The sequence below is a fragment of the Lissotriton helveticus genome, chromosome 9, assembly GCF_964261635.1.
Source record: "Lissotriton helveticus chromosome 9, aLisHel1.1, whole genome shotgun sequence".
Taxonomy (NCBI): domain Eukaryota; kingdom Metazoa; phylum Chordata; class Amphibia; order Caudata; family Salamandridae; genus Lissotriton; species Lissotriton helveticus.
In genome coordinates, this window is record NC_136070.1 from 788968110 (window position 1) to 788991893 (window position 23784).

At 42.8% G+C, this 23784-nt stretch overlaps 1 protein-coding gene across 1 annotated transcript in view; it reads right to left on the bottom strand.

The window, feature by feature from the left end:
* Positions 1–23784, bottom strand: part of LOC144781872 (cytochrome P450 2C19-like) — a 303887-nt gene that overhangs the window by 122466 nt on the left and 157637 nt on the right. The window contains exons 4-6 of the mRNA XM_078660916.1: positions 13327–13487; positions 6936–7112; positions 4594–4735 (exon numbers count right to left, since the gene is read on the bottom strand). Coding sequence (XP_078517042.1) covers positions 4594–4735; positions 6936–7112; positions 13327–13487 — 480 coding nt within the window. The remainder of the gene's footprint in view (positions 1–4593; positions 4736–6935; positions 7113–13326; positions 13488–23784) is intronic.

Below are 23784 nucleotides of genomic sequence, written 5' to 3' on the forward strand. Positions count from 1 at the left end.
ACAATCCCATTGATGAATTTGTCAAAATTTTGAAAACTATTTTAGACACAGCTGTTATGAATGGGACTGTTACTGACGGTGACAGGCGTCATCACTTAAAAAATGATCCAAGAAGCCCAAAAATCTACGTTACCAAAAATCCACAAGAACTCGACCAAACCTCCTTTTAGACCTATTTGCAACCTTTAGTACAACAAATGACATCCTTCATCAAAGATTCCACAGACTTCATATTGAAAATTCGAACCATTGATCTTGAAGACAATCATAACATTCTGTTGTGCACAATAGATGTTAAGTCACTTTATACATCAATTCCACACGACATAGGCCTGGAGGATGTGGAACATTTTCTGACCAACACTAAGTTGGATGATGATTAGAAAATATGTCTAATTGAACTATTGCATTCAACATTGTAACCTAACTATTTTTGTTGGGAAATCTAGTACTTTTTGCAACTCACTGGGACTTTGATGGGCAATTGTGCAGCACCTTGTTATGCTAATCTTTTTATGCACAAGTTTGAAATCGATCACATTTTGACTAATGACATATGGATTAATAACCTTGTGATGTTTGTAAGATACATTGATGGCATCTTCATGTTATAGAAAGGATCCAGGCAAGAGTTATCTCTAGCTATTGAACACTTGAAATTAATCAATGATCACACTGAATTCACCTATAATTTCAGTGATGTAACAATTAGTTTTTTGGATGTATCTATTTCCAAAATCAGAAACAGATTAGAAACCGACTTATATAGGAAAGAGACTAATCACAATAACGTATTGCATTAAAACAGTTTCCATCAATCTTCTTTAAAAAATCACGTGCCTTATTCTCAACTATTGCGAGTCAAAAGAATTGTATCCAACCCTGATAGACTCTCTATAAATAAAGAAGACAGGGTCCAAAGATTCAGTGATAGAGGCTATCCCTCTAAAATATTGAAGAGTACTTTACAACATTCTTCATCCAAATCACGTGAATAACTACTGAGGCCAACCAAGAAATAGGATAGAGGGAATCATACTGTTCTAGTATCTAAATTTTCCATGCAAAGTCTGAAATTCAAAAAGTTGATCCTAAAACATTGGCTGATGATACAAATGGAACCCAATTTTAAGGTTACTTTCGTTGAATCTCCTCTGTTTGCATATGAACGCAGCAAAAACATCAAAGAAATGCTATCTACACCCAAACCAAAAATCAGTGATCATCCCTATTGAGGTACTATTCCATTTCTCAACTGCAATAATTGCAACATTATCAAAGGAAACTACGTAACCCACTCCCACAAAGGAAATCAAATCAAAATACAGGTAACTGCTACTTATGACACTAAGAACTTAGTGTACTTATTGAAATGCCCTTGTGGTTTGACATACATTGGGAAAATTAAACATAAAATCAAGACCAGATTGAACGAACATAAAAGCAATATCAGGACTAACAATTTAAAATCGATCATAGCCTCACACTTCTTGACATGAAAGCATAACATCAGCCAGCTCCGCTTTATGGTGTTAGAGAATGTGATTACTTGTGAAGGTAGGAACAACAAATATCTTTTACATAGAGAAATGTATTAGATAAAACTATTGCATGTTCTCATGCCTCATGGGCTGAATGACCGCATGGCATAAAGCTGTTTTTTATAATGTATGTTTCATTTGATTTAAAATGATTTCTATAATTCATGTTGCTTTTGATTTGAAATGTCTTTCTGCCAATGGCAAGCATTCACTAATTCTCACTAATTCTCTGCACATTGATGGTGATCTATTCTCATAAGCCATATCTCTTCGATTTTTATCATTGTTAACCTCCATTTCTCTAAATGTTATTCTTTACATGTCCAGACCCTCTTACCCTATAACACTTTCTGTTGATTATTTGACTATACACAAGTGTTTCTGAGCACTGACACTCAGTATTAGCCGCTATGTACACTCTTCTTGTTTGGTTTTGCATATTATCAGCAGCTTTGTTTCCCCATTCCAAGATGACACTTGCCTTTCACTTACACCTCCCTCGCCCAATTAATCCATTTTCTAATTTCCCTCACTTCAATTCTAAACCGTCACCAATGCTTATTTCAGCCTTCCACAATTGCCGACCAAGATACTGGAACTTTGTTTGTTTAACCACAGCGATAAGATTCTTACATATGATTATGTTACCGCTTATCTTGCACTGTTGTTATTCGAATGGACACTGTGACTCACTTCGCACTTTCGACCGGTGACTATTTACCTTGATCTTTGTAGAATGTTTCATTCTGGCGTATCCCACAGGTTTTCTGAATGTCACTGGGCAAGTTGAAAGCTTTCACTTTTTGCAAACGCTTTCACCTTCTTGAACTGGTATTGCATGCATTTTAGCTATTAACTCACTGGCTTTACACATCTTTAACGTCACCAGTCATGTTTTTTCCTATGTTTCTTCATTTGCCTAATCCGCATCACCATTTCTTCTTTTTACTGCATCATAAAAAGCTAATTTCCTAGGTCTTTTTAACTCCATCACCTCGTGTTCAGCGTTACACATGGCTTATCATGTTTACATTACCAGATTTGTCACCCTGTGAACTTACCGCTTGAACACCTTTGATTGACCAGCATGCTTTTTACTTCATTATACTCAGATGCAATCTCCCCTGATGAAGGGCTTTGCTTCTCCGAAAAGCACTGTGTCTGTGCAAGCATGATTTACCCACGTTTTTACATTGCTGTGACACATAATTTGATGATTGATCAAACATGAAATTCAAATAAATAAAAATTGGTAATCGACCAACAGTTTTATTTTTGATCTGCATTGGATTACTCCACTTTTGGACATCTGGCTGTGCATTCAGGGGATGTTACCCCAGGGATGACGCTTTTCTTTAAACACATAAAGAGGTATGATGTATGCATGCCATAGACAAATGGGGAGAAAGAATATGAGAGCAATGATGGAGCCAGCAAATGAAATCACTATGGGCAGGCTGAAGCTCACATATTGAATACAACATGTCTCTTTGAGACAGTGCATGCACTGTCTAGCAGAGACCTAAACATGAATGTGTCCTTGTGTAATGCAACTGGTGCTCATGTAAAGGGCTCCAGTACCTTCCGGGAGATTTTCCTATATAAAAATGCTGGAGAAAAAAACAGGGCGAGCAGCAGATGGACACTAACTAAGAGAAATCAATCTGTTCTTGGTCCGTGCACCATAAATAGAAAGAAAGTGACGCAGGAAGTGACACCTTGAACATAATGCCAAACTAGAAGGCAGCAGAGATGATTGATAGTGATGTCAATGAATGTGAAGTAATGAATGGGCTAAACGCCCCTTTTGTAATTTTGTACTTTTATGTAACAATTTCTACCCCAGTTTTGCTTATTTGAAATGCTCCAAATAAAATGTGTTATCATGACTGAATTTGTTGCTGCTCAATATATTGACCTATATACCTGCTTGACCCTATTAGAATTTAAACGATGACTTGCAGTTGGGAGTGGATGCCAGCTGCAATCCAATAACTCACTGAGTCATATTGCCAGTAAAATCTTACAACAGACACTGTAAGCTCTTCCAAACAAAAAAAATGTATTCAAGTCCTGACAACATTGTTTGCCTGCAAAGTTTACAATATCCAGAAAGCAAACTCTTAGGTCTCTCTAGCTCTAAATTGAGATCACATACTATCAAACCCAAATTTTAAGATAGCTTCACTGTATCCCTTTCTGTGAAACTAAAACACTTGTTTGGTTGTTAGTCATGTGATCCTCTTATTACTAGCTGAAGACTGTGTTGACTTCATGGCCAAAGCAGTGGCAGATACAGTAGGGCCACTCACTTGTATACCGACTGAACAACATACCAGAGTTTCAAGTTCTATTAGATTGTACTTGGAAGTCCAATTGAGGGTGTCATAGGCTTTCTCTAACTAAAAAATCTGTGCTGCGTTGCGCGAGAAGAAGAGAGCAGGAGATTGCCATATTTACAGAAATATGTAACTCTCCTCCCCTCTCCCTAGCGCCAGCGCTGAAATGAGTTGCTGTGCGCCAGGCACACACCTTAGCGCTCCAACGCAAGGATGTCTGTGTGAGTCTAACATAGATTTTGTAGTAGAAGGATAGCCTTCCAGTACATAATACTACGCTCAGACTAACTTTCTAACAATTTTCTCACTCTAAATCCTATTTACTTCTATAAGTTAAACAGGTTTAGCATGAGAAACCTTGGCTGGTTGCATGGGAATGTCCATGTACGTCCCCTTGGCACTAAGTAATGCAAAGCAGCGCTATGCGTTGCTTTGCGCTACTTTCGAGTATTTTCCAGTGCTAAAGAAGTTTAAGGCGGGAAAGTAAATTAGTAAAAAAATTAATTGCATCATTTTGCATCACTTTTGTGACCCAAACACAGTGATACTGGACACAATGATGGAGGGGCTGTTGTTCTTGAGTGGTATAGTTCAAATGGTCGAAGAATTTGTCACTGAACGGGAAAGCATTTACAGACTATCTCCAAAAGTGTGGTTCATTTCTCACATAAGGCAACAATGTATTTCGGTGCGGTGAACCCTTCTGAACTCACCTTCCACCTCTGGGTGCTTCAGCAGAAGAAGTAATCCATACCGCAGGGTGTTGCTGGTTGACTCTGATCCAGCAAAAAACAGGTCCAGGGATGATATGAGCAGATTCTCGGAGTGAAAGATGGAGTTTGGGTCTGCTTTTTCCTGCAGAGAAAGGAGGAGTTACATATGAATGACCATCTCTTTCCTCCTTCCTGAACAAACCACCCTATACCTTTAATTGGCCTTTATTCTGGGAAGCAAAACCAGTTTGTTTGCCTTATTCATTTAACTGTTTCTCTGTTGCATTTACTTACAAAATGTAAAGCTTAAATGTCCACATCTATTTTTAGGTCTGGCAAAGACACGGTTTAGCTGAAGCCAGCTTGATTTTTCCCCAAAAAGTTAATAAAAAAAATATTCAAATATAATTGCAAATACTTTCGGTCAGCTCTCTTCGTCCATAGGTCTGTTCAAGTGTCATTCAAATGCCACTTCCATCCACCCCAGTCTACTGCAAGAGGTCAGCCCACTTCATAGATTGTCTTGCACCATGATTGATTGCATCTACCTGCTCACACGTGTTTCTGTACCACTCCTTTAGTTTAACTTTTTTTGCATTCTCTCTCTCTTTCTCTTTCTGGCTCTAAATGCAAAAAAACACATTCCAACTTGGCTAAATTAATACTCGTTTCATTTAGGAATCACTTACATATCTTATAAATAATGTTTTTCTCAGTGTCTTGGTTTATTCTCAACATCGAGCTTGAGGTTTTAGTTAACCAGCTACAACGTTTGTTGTTAGAAGAAAGTCAGGCAGAGGTAAGGCTGGACCCATTCCATGGTCAGATCTTCAACGTCATGCATTCCACCCTGCGTTTCTTCTACATCAATCCCTTTGCATGTTGCTCAAAGGGACTTCACTTGGCCATATTTCGCAAATAATTGAGAGGTTCTCAACATCAACTAATCTTTTCGCTTTTCAATCTTTAGTCAAAGCTTGCAGGGGGGATTCAGTATGGCCACACTATTAATGAGAGGTCTTAGCTTTCAACTTGTAGGTGACTTGGGATGTGTCACCAGCACCAACCAATTATGTCATGAATGAAAAATAGACATGTGAAACAACCACATAACTAAAATCCTGAAATACTGAGAACAGTATACCTCAAGTTGTCAATCTGGTCTCAAAGTGACAACAAATCACTGCAAGATACAGAGTGGGCATTCCTTTAGGAAATATAGGTGATTTCTTGTTAGAGTAACATCTCTGAAATGCATGCTGAGCTGTAGCAGTTCGAGTGGCTCATGTTGGGGGGTTGATCCAGACTCTCTGGTCAAACGTAAGTCTACTTCTAGTTGTAAAGCGAGTCTGAAAACGTGGATCATGATTTTAGTCCTCTGACCTTTTAACTCTTCATCTCTCCTCATATTTGAAATAAAATGTCATTTAAAGGGAGGAGATAGCATTTCCATCTCTTGCTCAAAATCGGAAAACCATTTATAAGCAATCTTTACTGCCACACACTGTATAGGACCTCAGCATAAACCAAATGTATTCAGATCAAACCATGACAAGTGCCAACCCTAGGATGAGAGACCGTCTCAGTCAGCTAGAGGGGTGTTTTCTACCTGGCAAGCTTCCAACCTTAGATAGTCAGTGAATAAGATTAAACAAGCATTTGCAATGCAATTGGTCTCGCCTTTGGGGCCTTATATCTATTTAGCTATGCAAAACATTAACCTGGGTACTAAAACATCTACTGTTCTTTAACATGGAGGGAAAGTAAGCACCAAACTACGTGACATGCCAGGTATGGGATCACATGGAGAGAAATATTGCTGGTATGGTCCAAAGCTCTGTTTTTAATAAAAAATCAGGGCCTTCGGTGGTCATGTATCTGAAAATACAAAATTTGAGAAAAATATTATTGTCTACGGGTGCTCATGGAAGATTTTCTATGGACTGGAATCTAGAGAATGCTAAAGTGATTCTGGTATTTTACTGACCTCTGCTGGTCGTTTTCTATCAAGAAAGTTAAATAGAGGGAGTTGCCAAAAAAATTAAAGTTAGAAAGTCCCAAAGCAGAAAGCAACTCTGGTATTTTACTGACTTCTACTGGTCCTACTGGTCCCTTCGCGGAAGCAGACAAGTCCTAAGGCTTATCTCCAGAGCCCACAAAGAACATACACATATAGGTATATACTAATATATAAGTATATACTAAAGTATATAAAAGAGGTCTCAAATGTTTTACCTAAAATGGAGGCCCAGTGAGGAGAACGCTGAATCTCTTTGGAACCTTGACACTCTACTGTGTTAGAACAAAGTATAGCCAGAGACCATTGCATGGTTGGACGTCACCTGCTGTATCTTGATGAGGAATGCATCAATGTAGTCTCGTGGCGATGACGGGTCCAAAGATGCCTTGTGTTCCTCCATGATTTCCTCCACAAAGCGCATCTGGTCTCTGTAGTTTTCGAAGAGCTTCTGGTGTGGGCCGGGAAAGCGATCCAGGATAGCCGGGAAGAAGTTGTACATCTAGCAAAGTATAATTATTGCAAAATAGTGTGAAATCAAGTTAAGGAGGTGGTAAGCACAATCATTGTATAAATGCTTAAAGACAAGTCTTTGAGGTTTTCTATGTAAATGGTTATTATTATCCTTAGTATTCTGGCGACGATCTATTGTATTTTTTTTTTATTCAGAAGGGGCTTTTAGCCCACCCACACTCACCATTGGTAAACAACATAATCGCTCTCCTTTGGTGCCTTGAAACTCAGCAGAAGTTGCAATATGTCACTTCCTGTGGCTTGTGTGAAGCACCGTTCAATTACAGATTGATTCAACTTTATCAGTGCCCCCCGCTGCAAGCGCTGTGATTATGGTACTATTTCTACTTTCTTTGTCATGCATTGCAGCACTTGGCAAGACCGAGTCACAGCTGAGAAAAGAAAGATGGGTGGTGAGCTGGCCTTGCAGTGCCTTACTGCGCATGGGCCTTCTCTTCCTCTGTTTATATACAATCAGTGACATTGGTCCTCAGCTGGACATGGCAGACTGCAGACTTCGTGTTAAGCCGTAACGCTTACCGTCCAAGCCTCGCTCAGCCATTACTGAACGAGCTAACTGACCTCCTCCTCCTTGCAGCTTTAAATTAGTGTAACAGCTCCAATGCCCACGTGAGCTTCTCCCAGCAAACCTGAAGAAGGACTGTACATTGTCCCAAACAAAACCACAGCCCGTCTCTACCCTGCAGAGTAGAGACACTCATACCCTTGAACCCTCCAGACATCAATACTCGAGTTGTGATACATGCCTCAACACACAGCCTGCGGGTCGAATTAAAATTAAGCACTGAGCGCGTCCCTACTATCTACGCCACCTACCCCCATTCAGCTAGGCTGACAATGCTATATAAAGGCTAGTCTTATTATTTAAAAGCCTAAAAAGTGTTTTTACTAAATTGCACCAAAACTCTGAGTTTGGGGAAATCAGTCACAAATTCTCTTTAGCTCACACTCTGCTGTACATTGTCTAAATGGGGACTTTCTACTTATAATTAAAAAAAAGTCCAATGTTTAAAGATGGGAAAATATGGGATAACGTTTCCAACTAAACAAATCCATGGGGGCCATATCGATCTCTACATGAGTGATACAAATCTGCCGTTTCATATGATATGATATGCCAGTTTTGAGTCCCTACTCTGCAAATCCACCACCAAGCTCAGAATAACAAGATTTCCACTTCAACTTTCCCACTCCCAGTCTATGGATTTGTCCCCTGCCTGATGGCTGAGTTTACAAGCAAACACTTTGGGTCATTTCTGTGGTCTCCTGCTTCTCAGTCCCTATGCTGTGACAGAAATGTGTTTTTCCTGCATAGAATATCCCGCTCACCCCTCCACACCCCACTTCAAAGGCTGTGGACTTCAAAATCCCGGTTGTTAATGCACTTGCTGTAGCCGTTGGATAATTTGTCTGCTTTTGATTAAGCAAAGTAGCATAGAGAGCTAATAATGCACATGCTGCAAAGCACAACTTGCAATATGGAGATCAGAAATTCGTGTTTTATATAGCCAGCTTAATGGGTCACTGCTTTTGTCACAGAGATCCTTTCATTAGTACAGACAACCCCAACATCCTGTCTTTGTGATTCTCCAGGTCTAGCACTCTTAACATATAATGACTACCAATTCAGATGATCAGCGACTCCACCTTGTAACGAACACCGATGGCATGAACAGCAAGAAACCAAATATTAAATAAAGTAGTATGTGCTAAATAAATAGTTACTAGTTTCCTACTGACTTGTGACATTCTTACAGCGCATGCATATGTATTGCATGCAGCGGTGCAACAAAGTCAAAATGTGCCTCCAAATCATAGTTTGCATTTTAAGCACTTGTGAAGTGACAACAAGCTTGCAATGGCATTGACAACAAGGTGTTTGGCAAATTGAACCAAGCCAGGATAAAACTTAAACAAAAGCAGGGCCCATGTCCCTTTTAAGTATAGTCTTTGTTGGGTCCAGGTCGAAATGAAAATAAGAAACCTCCCTTCACATCTCGCGGGTTGCTTCTACGAGCACAAAGCAGACAAAGTGTAGGTGATGAAAAATGTGTCCCGGTGCAGGTAAATTATACTGGGACAAATTTAGCATATTTAACTAAAGCTGATCCTGTATCTTGCTCAATAAGGGCTGCTGGACCCCCTTCTTCTCATGAACGAGTCATAAACAGAACCCTGTTGTAACATACAGATGCTTCCTCTGTAGATTTCTACTAAAGTTATCGCTCTGCTGATTGAGGAACTTTATTGTCAGCTGTAGCTTTGTAAAAACTCGCCAATGGCAGAGTTGTACTTTCCTATTCCAGCACCTAGTCTCCCTGCATTCCTTCTTCCTGCTTGTTTTTTTTTTTGTCGTTTGACTTCCAATAATGTTTGATGTGCCTGACCCTACCTAATCTTTTGTTGTTAAACTCGTCTAAATGTATTACTTTGGCTAGCCATATTCAATATTTTGGGCATCAGTATATCATGAACCATATCTCATGGAACTTACGGCTAAGGATTTATTTTTTCATCTGCTATCTTTATTTCTAAAGATGAGTATTTGAGGAACAAACAAAATACCATGTGTTACCCACACAGAAGAACAGAATGGTGGATAATTCTGCCGCTTTTGCCTCTGGCAAGACATCTTGGAGGCATTTCGGACCGTATTTGGTTCCTAGCTTCAGAAGCTAAGATTTCTCACAGTATTTGATGAAAACCACAAGGAAGGCAGGAATGGGCAAGGGCATTAGCATAATTTGACAGTATGGTTTGGAATGGACCTGTCAAGAGGCAAATGAGTAACACACAAGCACATGCCATGTGCAGGTATGTAGGAATGGCTTATGTGTTTGATAATGTTAGAAGGCCGCAATGCTATGATAACATAGTCCGATTTTAGGTCTCGCCTAGGCAACACGTGCGCTGTCCTTTCGAGACATGTTGTATTCTAGAAATGGGCTTTAAGCTCCACCCATTTTCTGCACATGTAGATTATTGGCTCCTTTGACTGTCTTTTCCCAAAATAAATCCCATTGGTTAATTTGTTTAGTAGTACCTCCTTAGTACCTCCTTTTCTCATGTTGTAACCTTCCATATGGGCTGCCCGTTACATGTGTTGTTACTCAGTATGTTTTATTTACACTTTGTGAATACTATTTTCTTAAGGACTTTCCCCTAGCTGCTGTTGCAGGCACAAAATGCTCTCCTGCTTCCACAAAGCAGAGTCCTCGTGTTTTCCTGACTCAGAGTGATGCCGATCATGGACGCCACACTTTATCTTTTAAAAACTCTCCCTCCCCTCCCCACTCCATGGCTGGCATCTACATGGTATGTTTTTTTTTTTAAGAAGGATGGCTCGCTTCATCTTCAACAATTGCCGCCATGTGTTTTTTTTCTCTTATGCATGGCTCACCAAATGCTCTTTTGAAAATAGTATATTGTTTTTCAGCAGTGTGGCCCAAAGCATTTCATCTTCAACAATGGCAGCCGCATGCCTTTATTTTATTTTATTTATTATGCTCGCCCAATTGTATTTTTACTAATATATGTCTCTCAAACAAGTGTAGCATGCTGCGCTTCATCTTTAATAAAAGCAGCAGCGTCCCTTTCCTTTCTTCGGTGCGGTGGCTCACCCAACTCTTCACATATCTCTTCTAATCAGTGACATTGGAGTCCTAGCTATCTTTAAATAGAACATACTTGTATTTTGCTCATCTGTTGCAGCTGCGTGAACTATATACATCTTCTGCCATGGTGGCCTGCATATAGTGCAAGCTTGTGAAAAGGCCTACATTTTTAACATTGAACTTTTTTCAAAAATCAAGGATGAGTTTGGGGAGTTCTATGGTTTACTCCAATCTTTTGTGGTCAGACCAGTTTCCATATATTACACGTATCTTCCTAGTTTCATATCAATTACAATTCTTCATGTTTAGCAAAGGCTTCTGATGCCATCCTGCTGCCAACGGCCAACGGCCATATATCACACTAATGCACACACAATCGCCACAGGTATGTACTGCTAAACCCAGCCTTGTTCCACCATCTTAGTTATCACATTTAATCCTATGTTTTTAATAAGCCTGCCGGGAGGCATGTCCATGCCCATATCCATTGTGACTTTTTGAAACCAACTTCCTTGTGTTAGGTCATAATATCCCCAAACAAGTCTTACATGTCACAAACCAGTGGCCTAGAACCAAACTTCTTGTGAATTCCTCATTTCTAGTTTTGTAGACCTTGTTGTGTTTAAACATCTCTAGCACACCCCTACCTTGTCTCATCATGTTATACAGATTTACTTAGTTCCATTTTTATTACTTAACTTGAGTCATCTCACTAGCTCTTCCCAGGTCAGTCTGTAAATCGATTTCACCATTCAGGAGCGGTGGCCACTCAATCAGCACACAATGCCTCAGACAAGGTTTTATTTATCAATGATTTTTAATGTGATATCCTATTTCTTTTCATAGATCGTTAAACATAACCAAGCCAACTACTGATATATTAGCGAAATACTTCACATAACCCTGTTTGACTCCTCATCTACACATTTAAAGCCATAGAGCTCTTTTGTATCACTTATTCTGCTTATCGGCACCAAGACTTTCGCTCAATCACTGGCAAAATAACCCAATGCCCTTAATGTGATGTCTTTTGCCCTCCCCTTCTCTACACCCACCTCATAAGATCCTGCAATTTCCCTTGAACGATTTCCTACCCCATATAATGTGCTCCAAGCCACGTACTGAAGCACTGGGTGAAAACAGGGCTGGCTTTAGAGCTGTTGGCGTCCAGTGTGACAATAATTTTTGGTGCCCAGCCCCCCCATGACCACCTCCTCGGATTCCTTCACGACCTCGGCCCACCGGGCAGAAGTGGGCCATATCTCTCCATAGCCCCTCTCTCACATACATTTTATTGGTTTTAAACCAATGGTAAAGACTGGCTTTAGTAATAAGGATGTATATTCAACCAAACAAACCCTTTTCGGAAAACACTAGAAATAGGTAAAGAAAGACTGGTGAAAAAAAACTGAACATCCTAACCTATTTTATGCAGTTTACATGCAGATCTTTGATGACAGTTCGTAACAGTCACTGTTCGATATTAGAGTTGTAACTTATGAAATGCGTTAAGAAAATGATCTCTGTGACGAAACCAGAAATCCACTCAGCTATCCAAAACAAATACTGATCTGTGATCTGCACAGTCAGCGTTTTTTTGCAGCAGGTATATTAACCCTCTGTGCTACTTTATCGCGAGTCAAAATTGGTACTAGACACAACTCTTATCTTTCTCTTTAGCAGGAACATTCATCACAAGGGGCTGTCTTGACATTTTTATTGCTGCCTGAAAACTGGATGCACAAGGAACTCTGTTCCATGTGTTCTTAAATCATAGGTTATTGCTAAACACAGCGCCCCCTCCCAGGTCAGCACCCACTGTGGGTGCACCAATCGCACTCCCTAAAGCCGGCCCTGGGTGATAATCATCTCTTTAATTAAGTTCATTTAGAGATGTCTAAGTTTACATGCCATAGCCAAAAATAAATACATTGTGTAAATCCATATATATTCATCTTCATATTATCTTTTCCACATCACTCTCCAGTCTCACCTTTATGGTTCTGGGGAGATGCGACCTCTACGTTGAATGTAGGACGTACATGCCTCTATGTTAGGGAGAGACTTGTAGAAAATAGCTGAAATGTAAGCCGGGTTCAGTATTGCAATGAGCAGAGAAGAAGGGAGACTGGATGTGACAGGTGTTCCTCACCTTTTGTCGAATTCCAGGACTACATTTGATATTTATGATAAACAGGCCATGTTTGTACTTGCTTAAAAGAGGGAAATGAAGATACGACATGGTTGTTATAAAGGTGATCTTAATCCATCGGAGAGTAAAAGTGTGTTGGGTACCCCAAAAATGTGTAAGTGCCACGAGTAAACATTTTTGATTGGTGAAAGGGTGAGAATTTGACTTGAGATGTGATCATTTACAGAAAGCCACAATAAGCTTTCCTCACCATGATTCACAAGACATTTCCTCATGACCTAGCTAGGGCGTAATACCAAATGATGGGGCCCCCACTAGGTTGAATGGGAGCCCCTTAAGGAATGGTTACTGCCCATACTTTACAGGCAATAATAACACATCAATTATCATGCTTTCACAAAATTGCTCCAATGTACCTGTACCCAGAAGTCGTCTACACGTTGCAGATTTTCAGCAATCAAGTCGAGCAAAACTTGGAACTTCTCGTCTTTATAGTCAAAACGGCTCCCAAAGACGATAGAGCAGATGATGTTGGAGACAGAGCGTCGGATGAAGAAGGTGGGGTCAAAGGACAATTCTGAAGGGCAAAATGACCAAAACAATAAGTGAGGCGAGAAGATCAACTTGACAACCTGTGAAATTATACTTTCTGCTACAAAAAGGTATCACCTATCAGGCCCGGCTCCAGGAATTTTTATTTGGGTGGGCCATGGGTGCATTTGGGTGGGCCACTGCAGGCTCGATTTGTCACTTATATGTCTGGGCAGACCTGCGTCAGGGCCCTCCTTTATCTCTTCTTAGTCTTACAAGGCCCAGTAAAAAACACTCTTTTCCAAGTCTCTTTCGAAATATTATCACTCTCAAAAAGTGTTTTTTCCATGTAATGTTCCTTTGATGGGAAGAGGAGGTTTCTGAGGTGGGAGACTTCTCGGGCTCCCTCTGTGCGAGCCTTCAGGGATAATCCCTCTTCATTACTACCTCCACCTGACCCCGGACTCTGCAATGCACTCCCTTACAGGCTTGATTATCCACTACTCCTCTCCAGTGCACCATATCTCACAGCTGACCTTGGGCCCCAGCCCCATATCAGGCACCACCGGGCTCCACTTTCATTTTTCCCCGGTAAAAACATTAGTAAAATCACCTTCAAACTTAAAACATTGAATATAGCAGTAAATATAATTAGCACGCACTTTTAAAGTATGTTCCACAGTAGCCCTTATGACCCGACTGCTAATTAAATTAAAAAAACCAGAAAGGCCATGACAGGGCCGGCTTTAGCACTGATGCGAAAGTCTTTTTTGGCACCACATCAATAACCTCTTTCTCCGTAAATACATTTACTACCACCCTCCCCCAGTGCCCCTTATCTCTCCCTAGCTCCCCCCCTCCACCCCAGGACCTCTTCCTCGGATTCCCTCACTGCCACCCTCCACCAGTGCCCCTCATCCCTCCATGGCCCCCATATTGACCTCCTCATTGTATTCCCTCACTACCACCCTCCAACAGTGCCCCTCATTGCTCCATAGCCCCACCCCTATGACCTCCTCCTCGGACTCCCTCATTGCCACCCTCCACCAGTGCCCCTCATCTGTCTGTATCCCCTCCCACCATGACCTCCTCCTCAGACTCCCTCACTACCACCTCTACCAGTGCCCCTTATCTCTCCCTAGCACCCCCTCCACCCCATGACCTCTTCCTCGGATTCCCTCACTGCCACCCTCCACCAGCACCCCTCACCTTTACGTAGCCCCTCTCTCATATGCATTTCATTTGTTGTATAGCACTACTCGTATCAGTGTAGTGTGTGTCAGTACTTTACACCACGCACACATTATACAGAGACAATGAATCATACAAGTATGTAAATCAGTCTACAGGGAATGTCACATAAGCCAATGAGGATTACAAGGTGTATGAATCACATGTCATCCATACTGGTGGGCAGTATATTTTAAGAGGGTTTGATCTGTGGAAACACAACCTTAGGATCTAAAGAGTATTCCATGGGGTCAGCTTTACTGAGAAAAATGTATATCTGCCCAAAAATACTAATTTTAGCAACATTAGAATAATGAACAACAAAGGAAGTTCTAACTATATAACAAAACAAAAAAGCAAAGTTCTAACTATACCACTCATGTTTGTATGCAGCTCTTTAGTGGCAGTTCATTGGTCACTGTCCTATGTTAGGCAAGTAACACAAGGATCTCTGTGAAAAAAGCAGTAACCCACTGAGCTTCCACATAAAATACAGTTCATCTGCATTTAAAAACTACTAACAGACAAATGATTGCTCTCCACAGGATCATTAATCACCAGCATTATTTTGGCATTTTGTATTGTCTTACTGTTGCCCTGCATCAGCCATGATAATAATAAAAACTGTTCAAATGAAGCACACAAGTAGTATGTGTCCTGCTGGGCCTGTGCAGATTTTAAAAAGAAAAACAAATAGTAACACATCCTCTTACTTACTACTCCATTAGTCAAACATTGTGTCACAGCCCGATGTGATAAGCAGCTGCAGGGGTCAGGAAAGGTGAATAGGAATAAACAAACTTCTTTTCTCCTGCACCGCATTGAAAAATAAATATCCACACAGCAGAACAGGAGGCAAAGGTGACCATTGTTGCCTTTAGCCAGTGTATATGAAGGGGTGAAACAATAAACAAAGCCTCGTTTACATGTAAATGGTCTTTTAAAGACCTGTGAAGTACTCGGGTGTGGCTGCGATAATCTCTAAACTGTCTGTGTGTGTGTTTGTGTATTCGCCCGGGAAGCTGTCTCAGCATGGGCGCACACACACACACACACACACACAGACATCCCTTTGAGCACAATGCCGTTGCGTGCCTGCCTTCAAGCCCTCACTGCGAGGGCCAAGGCTCCTCTTTGGGTGGGCCAGGCTCATGTTTGGGTGGCGGTACAAAAGTGGGTGGTGATGGACGGAGCATCCGAACCAATCAAACACTCACACCCAGTCAAAAGATCTGGGTTTAATCCATCACCGTTTTTTAGCCCACTCTGCCACCCCAGTTCAGACATGGCTATATGCAAATCAGTCTGACCCTGTGCCTCATGGGAACAGTCCAGCCCGAACTGCCAAGCCATGCGTTCCCTGGACTGGGTGTGAGTGTTTGATTGATTCAGATGCTCCGTCCATCACCACCCCCTTTTGTACCGCTTTTGGCCGCCAGAAGTGTGGCAGGGTATGCTCAGACGCGAGTCCCTTGCTCACTTTGCCACTGGATTCAAGCAAGCCAGGCTGAAGACGGCTGGAATGCCAGAAACCAGTCCTCGGAAGCTTGTTTCCGGTCCAGAGGAGGGCGGCTGTCAGGCGGCCTTGCAATTTGGGTTGCTACTCACCTGGGCTGCATTGCAGAGATTATCTCCACGCACTCTGAAGATGTTCAATGCATACTCCTGAAATGGCCAAATGCTTACAATCTAGCTGTTGTGAATGTATATTCACGCCCAGTGAGTTTGACAATGGAATCCCCCACTATAGATGAACTATCCCGTTTTCTAAGTTCTTTGCCCGGTGAATGTCAGCTTCCTGTCGCAGGAGATGTCAACTGTCAGTTCGAGCCTCTGCCAGGAACGAAAGAGGGCGCCCTTATGGGTGAGGACGATTAGTTGGGGATTCCCCTGTGTCAATCGCCAAGTCCAAAATCGTGGTCTCCCCTGGCGATCCAGATTATATCTCTTACCATTAATAACTCTTTGAGGGCTTGTAACGGGCGAACTGCGTCCGATAGCCGTTCTATTTGTACCTTTAATAAGAAGGGCCACGAATCACGTCTTGATTATATATTAGTGGAGACGAGTATGTGGTCCAAGGTCCTTGATTTTAGAGTGATCCCAAGGTCTGATAGTGATCACAATGCTCTCTGTCTGGAAATGGTGTTCCTGGGGCCCAAGGAAAGTTCCACCTCAGAAACTGATGACCTGGAAACGGGGATGATACTAACAAGCAACAGGTGAAGGGTAAAATGGAGGAAGATAGTAGATTCCGTAGAGAACACAGCGAAAATGTATGATCTGGTCCACCCAAGATTTACTGAGGTGAACAGTCGGATCAATCAACCTATGCCTGCAGATTTTAATGAGAAACTTGGTCGTATTCATGCAGACCTCGTTTCTGGGCTAGGAGATGTCTTTAACCCTCTATCCATCCCAAGGAAGAAGAGGACACCAGCCTCAGCTTGGTACAACTCTGCCTGTAGAAAGGCCAAGGCTGAGTTGATTTTAGCGGTTAAGTCTGGTACTAATAAGCACAAATTGCACGAACTAAGACGGCACTATAAAGAAATAATGGCTCATGCAAGGAGTGAATGGGATTGGGACAGGTGGCACAATCTAACTATGGCACTGGAAACTGGAGATGCACGTCGTTTTTGGTCGTTAGTAAATACAGGTTCTGGGGATCCCAGATCCGCTGTAGAACCAAACATCGCCACTTCAGTATGGGAATCCCACTTTAAAGATTTATACTGTGAGGGACCCATTGTACACATTGCGGCAGGTTCTCCAGTTTTAAACGTACAACATAATCCCCTAGAGTTTACATTGGGTGAAGTGCTTGACACGATAAGGAGATTAGCGGTGGGAAAGGCTCCAGGGCTTGACAAACTCCCTGGAGACCTATTCAGGCATGAACCCGGGATCTGGGCCCCTTACCTTCTCATTATCTTCAATGCGTTCCTAAGAGGTATGGAGGTTCCCTCTACTTGGCGGGGAGCAGAGATAGTTCCAATTTTTAAAAAAAGGTTCTCCTCTGCTCCCAGCCAACTACAGGCCGATCAGCCTCATCGATGTTTCCCAGAAACTTTTTGCACGTCTTGTTTTGAACCATCTTCTGGGATGGATGGAGGAGCATGAGGTTTTAAGTCCCTTTCAGGCGGGATTCAGGAGGAACACATCCACCATGGACCAGATCTTCCGCTTCATTCTCCTTTACTGGAAAACGGCGAAGATCGAGGGTGGCAGCCTCTACATGGTGTTTGTGGACCTCAGGTCCGCGTTTGACTTGGTGCCACGGAAGGAATTGTGGGGGGTTCTCCAGGAATTGGGTGTCCCGCCCCAAATATTGTATGTATTGACGAGGCTCCACGATGGGAACTTTGCCCAGGTCAGATGTGGAAGGGTTGGGGCACTGTCATCTAGGTTCCCGGTTGGCAGGGGGGTGAGACAGGGTTGTGTCTTAGCACCAACCCTGTTTTGCCTCTATGTCAACGGTGTGATCTCGCATCTTGACAGTGTCCCTGACAATGATGCCCGAAGGATGGCAGGCAGGAGGGTCCCGGCAATTCTGTTTGCCGATGATACCCTCCTGCTTTCCAAATCCCCTAAGGGGATTCAACGGATACTGGATGGGTTTGGGGACTTCTGCAGAAACCATGGCCTTGAGATAAATGCCGACAAAACAAAGTACTTGATATTTAATCCTACGGCATCCACGCGACCAAACCTGTCTCTAGGGTCGGTAAGGTTGGAAAGGGTCACAACGTTCCAATATCTTGGGGTAACACTGCATGAAAAGCTTTCCTTGGGACCACAGCAAGTAAAATCCCGTCTTAAGTTATCACAATTGGTGGGTGGAATCCTGAAGGTTTCAAACTCATCAACATTTAAGCCAGTGCGTCCAGCTCTGGAGATTTATAAAACCCAAGCCAGAGCTGCAGCACTTTATGGCGGAGAGCTGTGGGGACACTCAGCTAGTTCTGAAATCACCAAATTGGAAACAAACTTTATCAGACGGCTATTGATACTCCCACAAAGCACCCCACTTCTTCCCCTAAGACTAGATCTGGGACTTTTACCTATAGAAGACGAGCTAGCACTGAAACCACTCAGGTTTTGGCATAGGCTATGGTCAACTGCGGAACTGTTACATTATAGGCAAGAGCTGAAGCATGTATTGAGCCTTAACAACGCTGATAAAATACCCTGGTTGGCTTTTGTCAAACGTGAATTTCTGCGCCTGGGTCTGGTTGATATGTGGGATGACCCTGAGAGGGGATGCTCTGAGCGATAGCGCAAAACCCTGACTAGGATTTTTAAGGCCAATAGCCTGAACTCGGCCGTGTGCGACCCTAATGTTGGCACCCTTACCGAACTATTTTTGGCTTCCAAAAGTTCTTATAGGTTTGAGGATTTTATGGACATTATCTTTCCCATTTAGCAAGGAAGCTCTTTATTCAGTGGAGGTATGGTACTTTGCCTCTCAAAGTTTTTACAAGTAAATGGTCCGCCTTAGATGATAAGTCCTGCCCAGGATGTAGCTGTAGTATTGAGGATGAAATCCATGTGCTTTTTTTTTGTCCCGCTTACAGCAAATCTAGGAAGTACTGGCTGGTACCATTATGTATAAATTTAGGTTTTAAAAATTGTTTATATTCTTTTAGAATTTTAAAGACCAGTACCTTAAGTTCTATCGTATTTGCAGTTTCTAAGTATCTGCTAGCCATGCGGACGAAAAGGCGCAAATTAATGTCGAGCTAATGTTAACACTAAAATTGGAGAATGTGGCAGTAATTATTATGAGACTGTTAATACGGATATCACTTAAATAATGCAACCTACTGATTTTATGGCTTGTAAATACTTCCCTGTAATAATGAAATGATTGAATGCTTCTTTTTAATCTTTTTATTGTATCTTTTATGGCTTTGATGGCCGAAATAAAGAATTTTTGGATTGGATACTGAAATCTACCTTCAGCCGCCTGATAATTGATCATGTGTGCCTTTCAATGTGTAGCACGTTTGCTAGTTTTGCTGGATGTTACAGCACATTGAGCACTTGTAAAAAAAAAACAACAACAAAAAACGACATTCCAATAGGGGAGTGGCAGTTTTTCTAAAATAGCTTATGTAAAGCTTCCTGTTTGACCACGGGATGTATAGAAGAAGCTCAATTCAACATAGCAGAGAAAACAGAGTCCAAAGTGCTTAAGAGATTTTAATGTGTGCTTCACTGCCTCACACAAGGAGGGTCTCATTTATGAAAAGTGTTGCATTGCTGCTTGAAAGCAGCGATGCAACAATTTTCACTGAGCTCTCCTTGCGACACCATGGATGCGCCGTATTTATTGTACGGCGCTCCATGGCGATAGGAATGACAGGTGCGTCAGGATTCCTGACGTATCTGTCGGCGCAAAACTCGCGCATTGCTGGAGTTGTGTAGTAAGCATGACGCAACTCCAGCAATGCATGGGTGAGGCCGGTTCACATTGCACTGCGTCACCCTTATGCCTGCAATGAGACAGGCGTAAGGTTTTGATGCAGTTGGGTCCTAGAAGTGGTGCAGTGAAATCTGACAGATTTCACTGCGCCACTTTTACGAGCCCACCCTGCATACATTATGCCTGATGCAGGTATAATGTAGTGCAGTGGTTTACAGAGTGATGCATCACCCTAGATGCATCACTTTGTAAATCGGGCACATCGTGGCGCATAATTTACTCCGCCGCTACGTCACAAAAAGTGACGCAATGGCGGTTTCAGTGTTGCAAGCCTTCATTAATAAGGCCCAGAGTGATTAGAACTAGAACCATAGGCAATTCTGTAAATGTGCGGACATTTAAATTACGAAATTTGGAGTGAGGTGTGAGGTGTGAGGTGTGGCAAGCGACATGCACATTTACTTATTGATTACTCTCTCTTCTTTGTATGTAACTCATTCAGATGGTCTCCTATGTCGCTGTGTGCTGCTCAGGTCACAGACTAAGGGCCTTATTACGAGTACCGCAGTCCCAGGACTGTCATACTGACAATGGCGGTCCGACTACTGCCACCACTGAGGGTCCGCCTGCCATATTTCCAGTGCAGCGGATGGACCGCCGCCTCCGCCCTGATCCAGGATCCCACGGCAGTGGCGCAGTGGAAAGGGGCAAGAATATGCTGGCAGTGCCTCTGTGGCACTGCCGAGCATATTCTGAGTTGCATTTCCACGGCCCATTTCATGGCGATGAGCCTGCCATGAAAAGGGTGGCAGAGACGCAACAAATGGGGCCCTTCCAGGGCCCCTTGCTGCTTCTGGGCTTGGGGGTGCAAGCAGAGGGGGCACATATTGCACCCCCCTGGAATAGCACCCTGTTCCTGCACAGTGTGGCAGGCAGAACATGGTGCATGCCACATTGTGCAGGAACATGTTGCAGGCGATGTCACAGCTGCGTTCTTCTGTTAAGGTTCTCCTATGAGCCTAACACAGCTGCTGCAGTGATTCAACCCATAATTCTGCGGGTGGGCGTGCCACAGGCTTGGCCGTCCTCCTGCCAGCACAGTGGTGGCGATGCTGCAGGAGAACCACCAAACTCGTAATAAGGCCCTTAATCTTTCATCCTGGCTCTAATGTATTCTTAGCCAACTGGCATCTCTGTCACCAGTTGTAGGCTGGAAGCTGCATGCACAACTTCATCTTCATTCATCCTGGACAATTCATTATGCAAGTTTCAGGCTTTAAGGTATGCTTGTTGTTCAATTGGCCACCTACAGTAGCTGTCCCTCATAAGCTTTGTGTCTCGTGGTTGGGTGCATATGCTGTCTGGGCTACCATCTGTATATATTCCACCTGGATATGCATGGTTTCATACACTCTAATGTTACACCAATTTCTAAAGAGACGTTGGATTTCACCACAATTGTCAGGCCAGTTCTTCAGAGCTTTACACATCACCATTGTCCCAGGGACCACAGGCGTCAGTTACTAGAGCAAGCTCACTGTATTTGCAAGTGCCTATTTTGGGGCTTTTTCTTGGAGGGTACAAGTGTCTTGTGTCACCAACAAGTTTCCTTTCACCTGTAGCCCCTGGTGGAGGAAGAACTGCGGAAACTAGAGCATCTGGATGTGATAGAAAAGGTCTCAGAGCCTACCCAGTGGGTGACACTGCTAGTAGTCACAAGAAAATCATAACAGCCTGGAACCTGCATGGACATTTGCCTCCCAAACATGGCCATCAGATTAGAGCACTTTTCATACCCACCATGGATAACAGTCTTAAACTTTAATGGAGCGTAGTGGTATTCAAAGCCAAACCTCAGTGCAGGGTACCACCAGCATGAACTAGACCCCTACTGCAGATACATACCTACATTCCCCACTCTCCTTGGCCTGTGGGGGTATAAGCACCTCTACTTTTGCATTTCGTAAGCTGCCTAGTGTTATTCCTGAGTTAGACCCATGGGGCAAAACAGCTTATTTCTTACATTGCCCTAGAAAGTAACATTTCAGCTGTGAACGTTTGCACACATTTGCATGCACAACAATGTTGGATTCGTTTTTCTGAAACTACTTTGTTTACACATCTAGCTTTGAACTTCATTATGATGACCCCTTGAACATCATGTACTAGGCCTCTCTACACACTATCCATAACATCATTAATCTAACTTGCACATTGCAAGGCCGCCTTTTATTATAAATAATGGGCATCCCAATAGATTGGTAGAGGAGGTACTTCTGCTGACACAGAGTGCCCTTGCATGCCGAGAATTCACCACACACCGGTCTGACATTCCATGAGGGGTGTTCAACTCCAGACCAAGACGGGGTCCTTCACTCTGTCCCATCAGGTAATGGGGTTGGGTCGTTCCTTACGGGGGATTCCTGGCTCTACTACTACACACACTCTAGGTACACTTAGAGTAGGGTTCCCATAGTAGGAGTACGCTAGATTACTGCCTTGTTTATTTGTCTGTATATATACAATTGTACATCACCATGGTAGAACTATATCTACTATTTACGCTATTGGTGCTTGTAATCACGTTTATCTGCTTCTGCCTACTAATCATTGCAGCACATGTATTTTAGGCAAGATTAACATTGATTCAATAATTTTTTTTAAATGCCCCACTGTGTATCTCTTTATATTTCTATGAGAATAAGTGAGCACGAGTGACTGAGCAAAAGATACTGTACTGTTTCCATGATTTCCGAGGAATCAGGGATGTCATGTTCAGTGGTTGCCAGAAAACATTCGCTCCCTGGTAGGTTAGGGGGGCATATGGTGGCACAGTGATCTAGATGGTATATAGGCCAACATATCCTGTGGGGTGTCTGGAATCAATCTTGACACCAAGCCCTTACGTTATGTTGTATGAACGATGCACAGGTCGTACGGATTGGTAGAAACTACACGATACTAGGTCTTTCAGAATATGACCAGGGAGATCCTGAACGCTCTACTGGGAATCATCAGCATCAGTGATGACATACTGATATACTACGGGACCCTGAGTGACCGCAACAAATTCCTTCCGCCAACATTGGTGCACCGAGCAGAACATGGCCTCACACTGCACTTAGAAAAATGTTCATTCTTTGAGCAGACTGTTGAATTATTTGGTTACATATTCTCCAAAGAGGGTCTGAATATCGACCAGAAGAAGGCTGAAGCTATCAGGAATGTCCAAATGCCAACAAGCACAGAAGAGATAGGGAGCTTCTTAGGTATGGCCACCTACTGTGGCTGGTTCATCCCGAACCTGACCACCCTGTCACACCCTCTGTGAGTTATCACCAAGGCGAATGCTAAGTGGAAGTGGACCTAAAGGGATGGGAGAAGCATTCAGGAAGAATGCCCCCATAAGCAAAGCAACAATGGACTACTGTGATCCCCACCACAATAAGGAATTAGTGGGCGATGCCAGCCCTGTAGAGTTAAAAGCAGCACTGCTGCAGGATAAAAGTAACAAGACGTGGGACCCTCTCGCATATGCAAGCAGGGCTCTCAGTGGGACAAAAGCCAGGTATTCCCAGATCCAGAGTGAAGTTCTTGCTATCCAATGAACCGCCAAGCACCCGGCGGCCCGTGAAGACGCGTCCCGTTGAAAGAGAAGCTTGCGCTTAAGGATACGTGAAGCGAG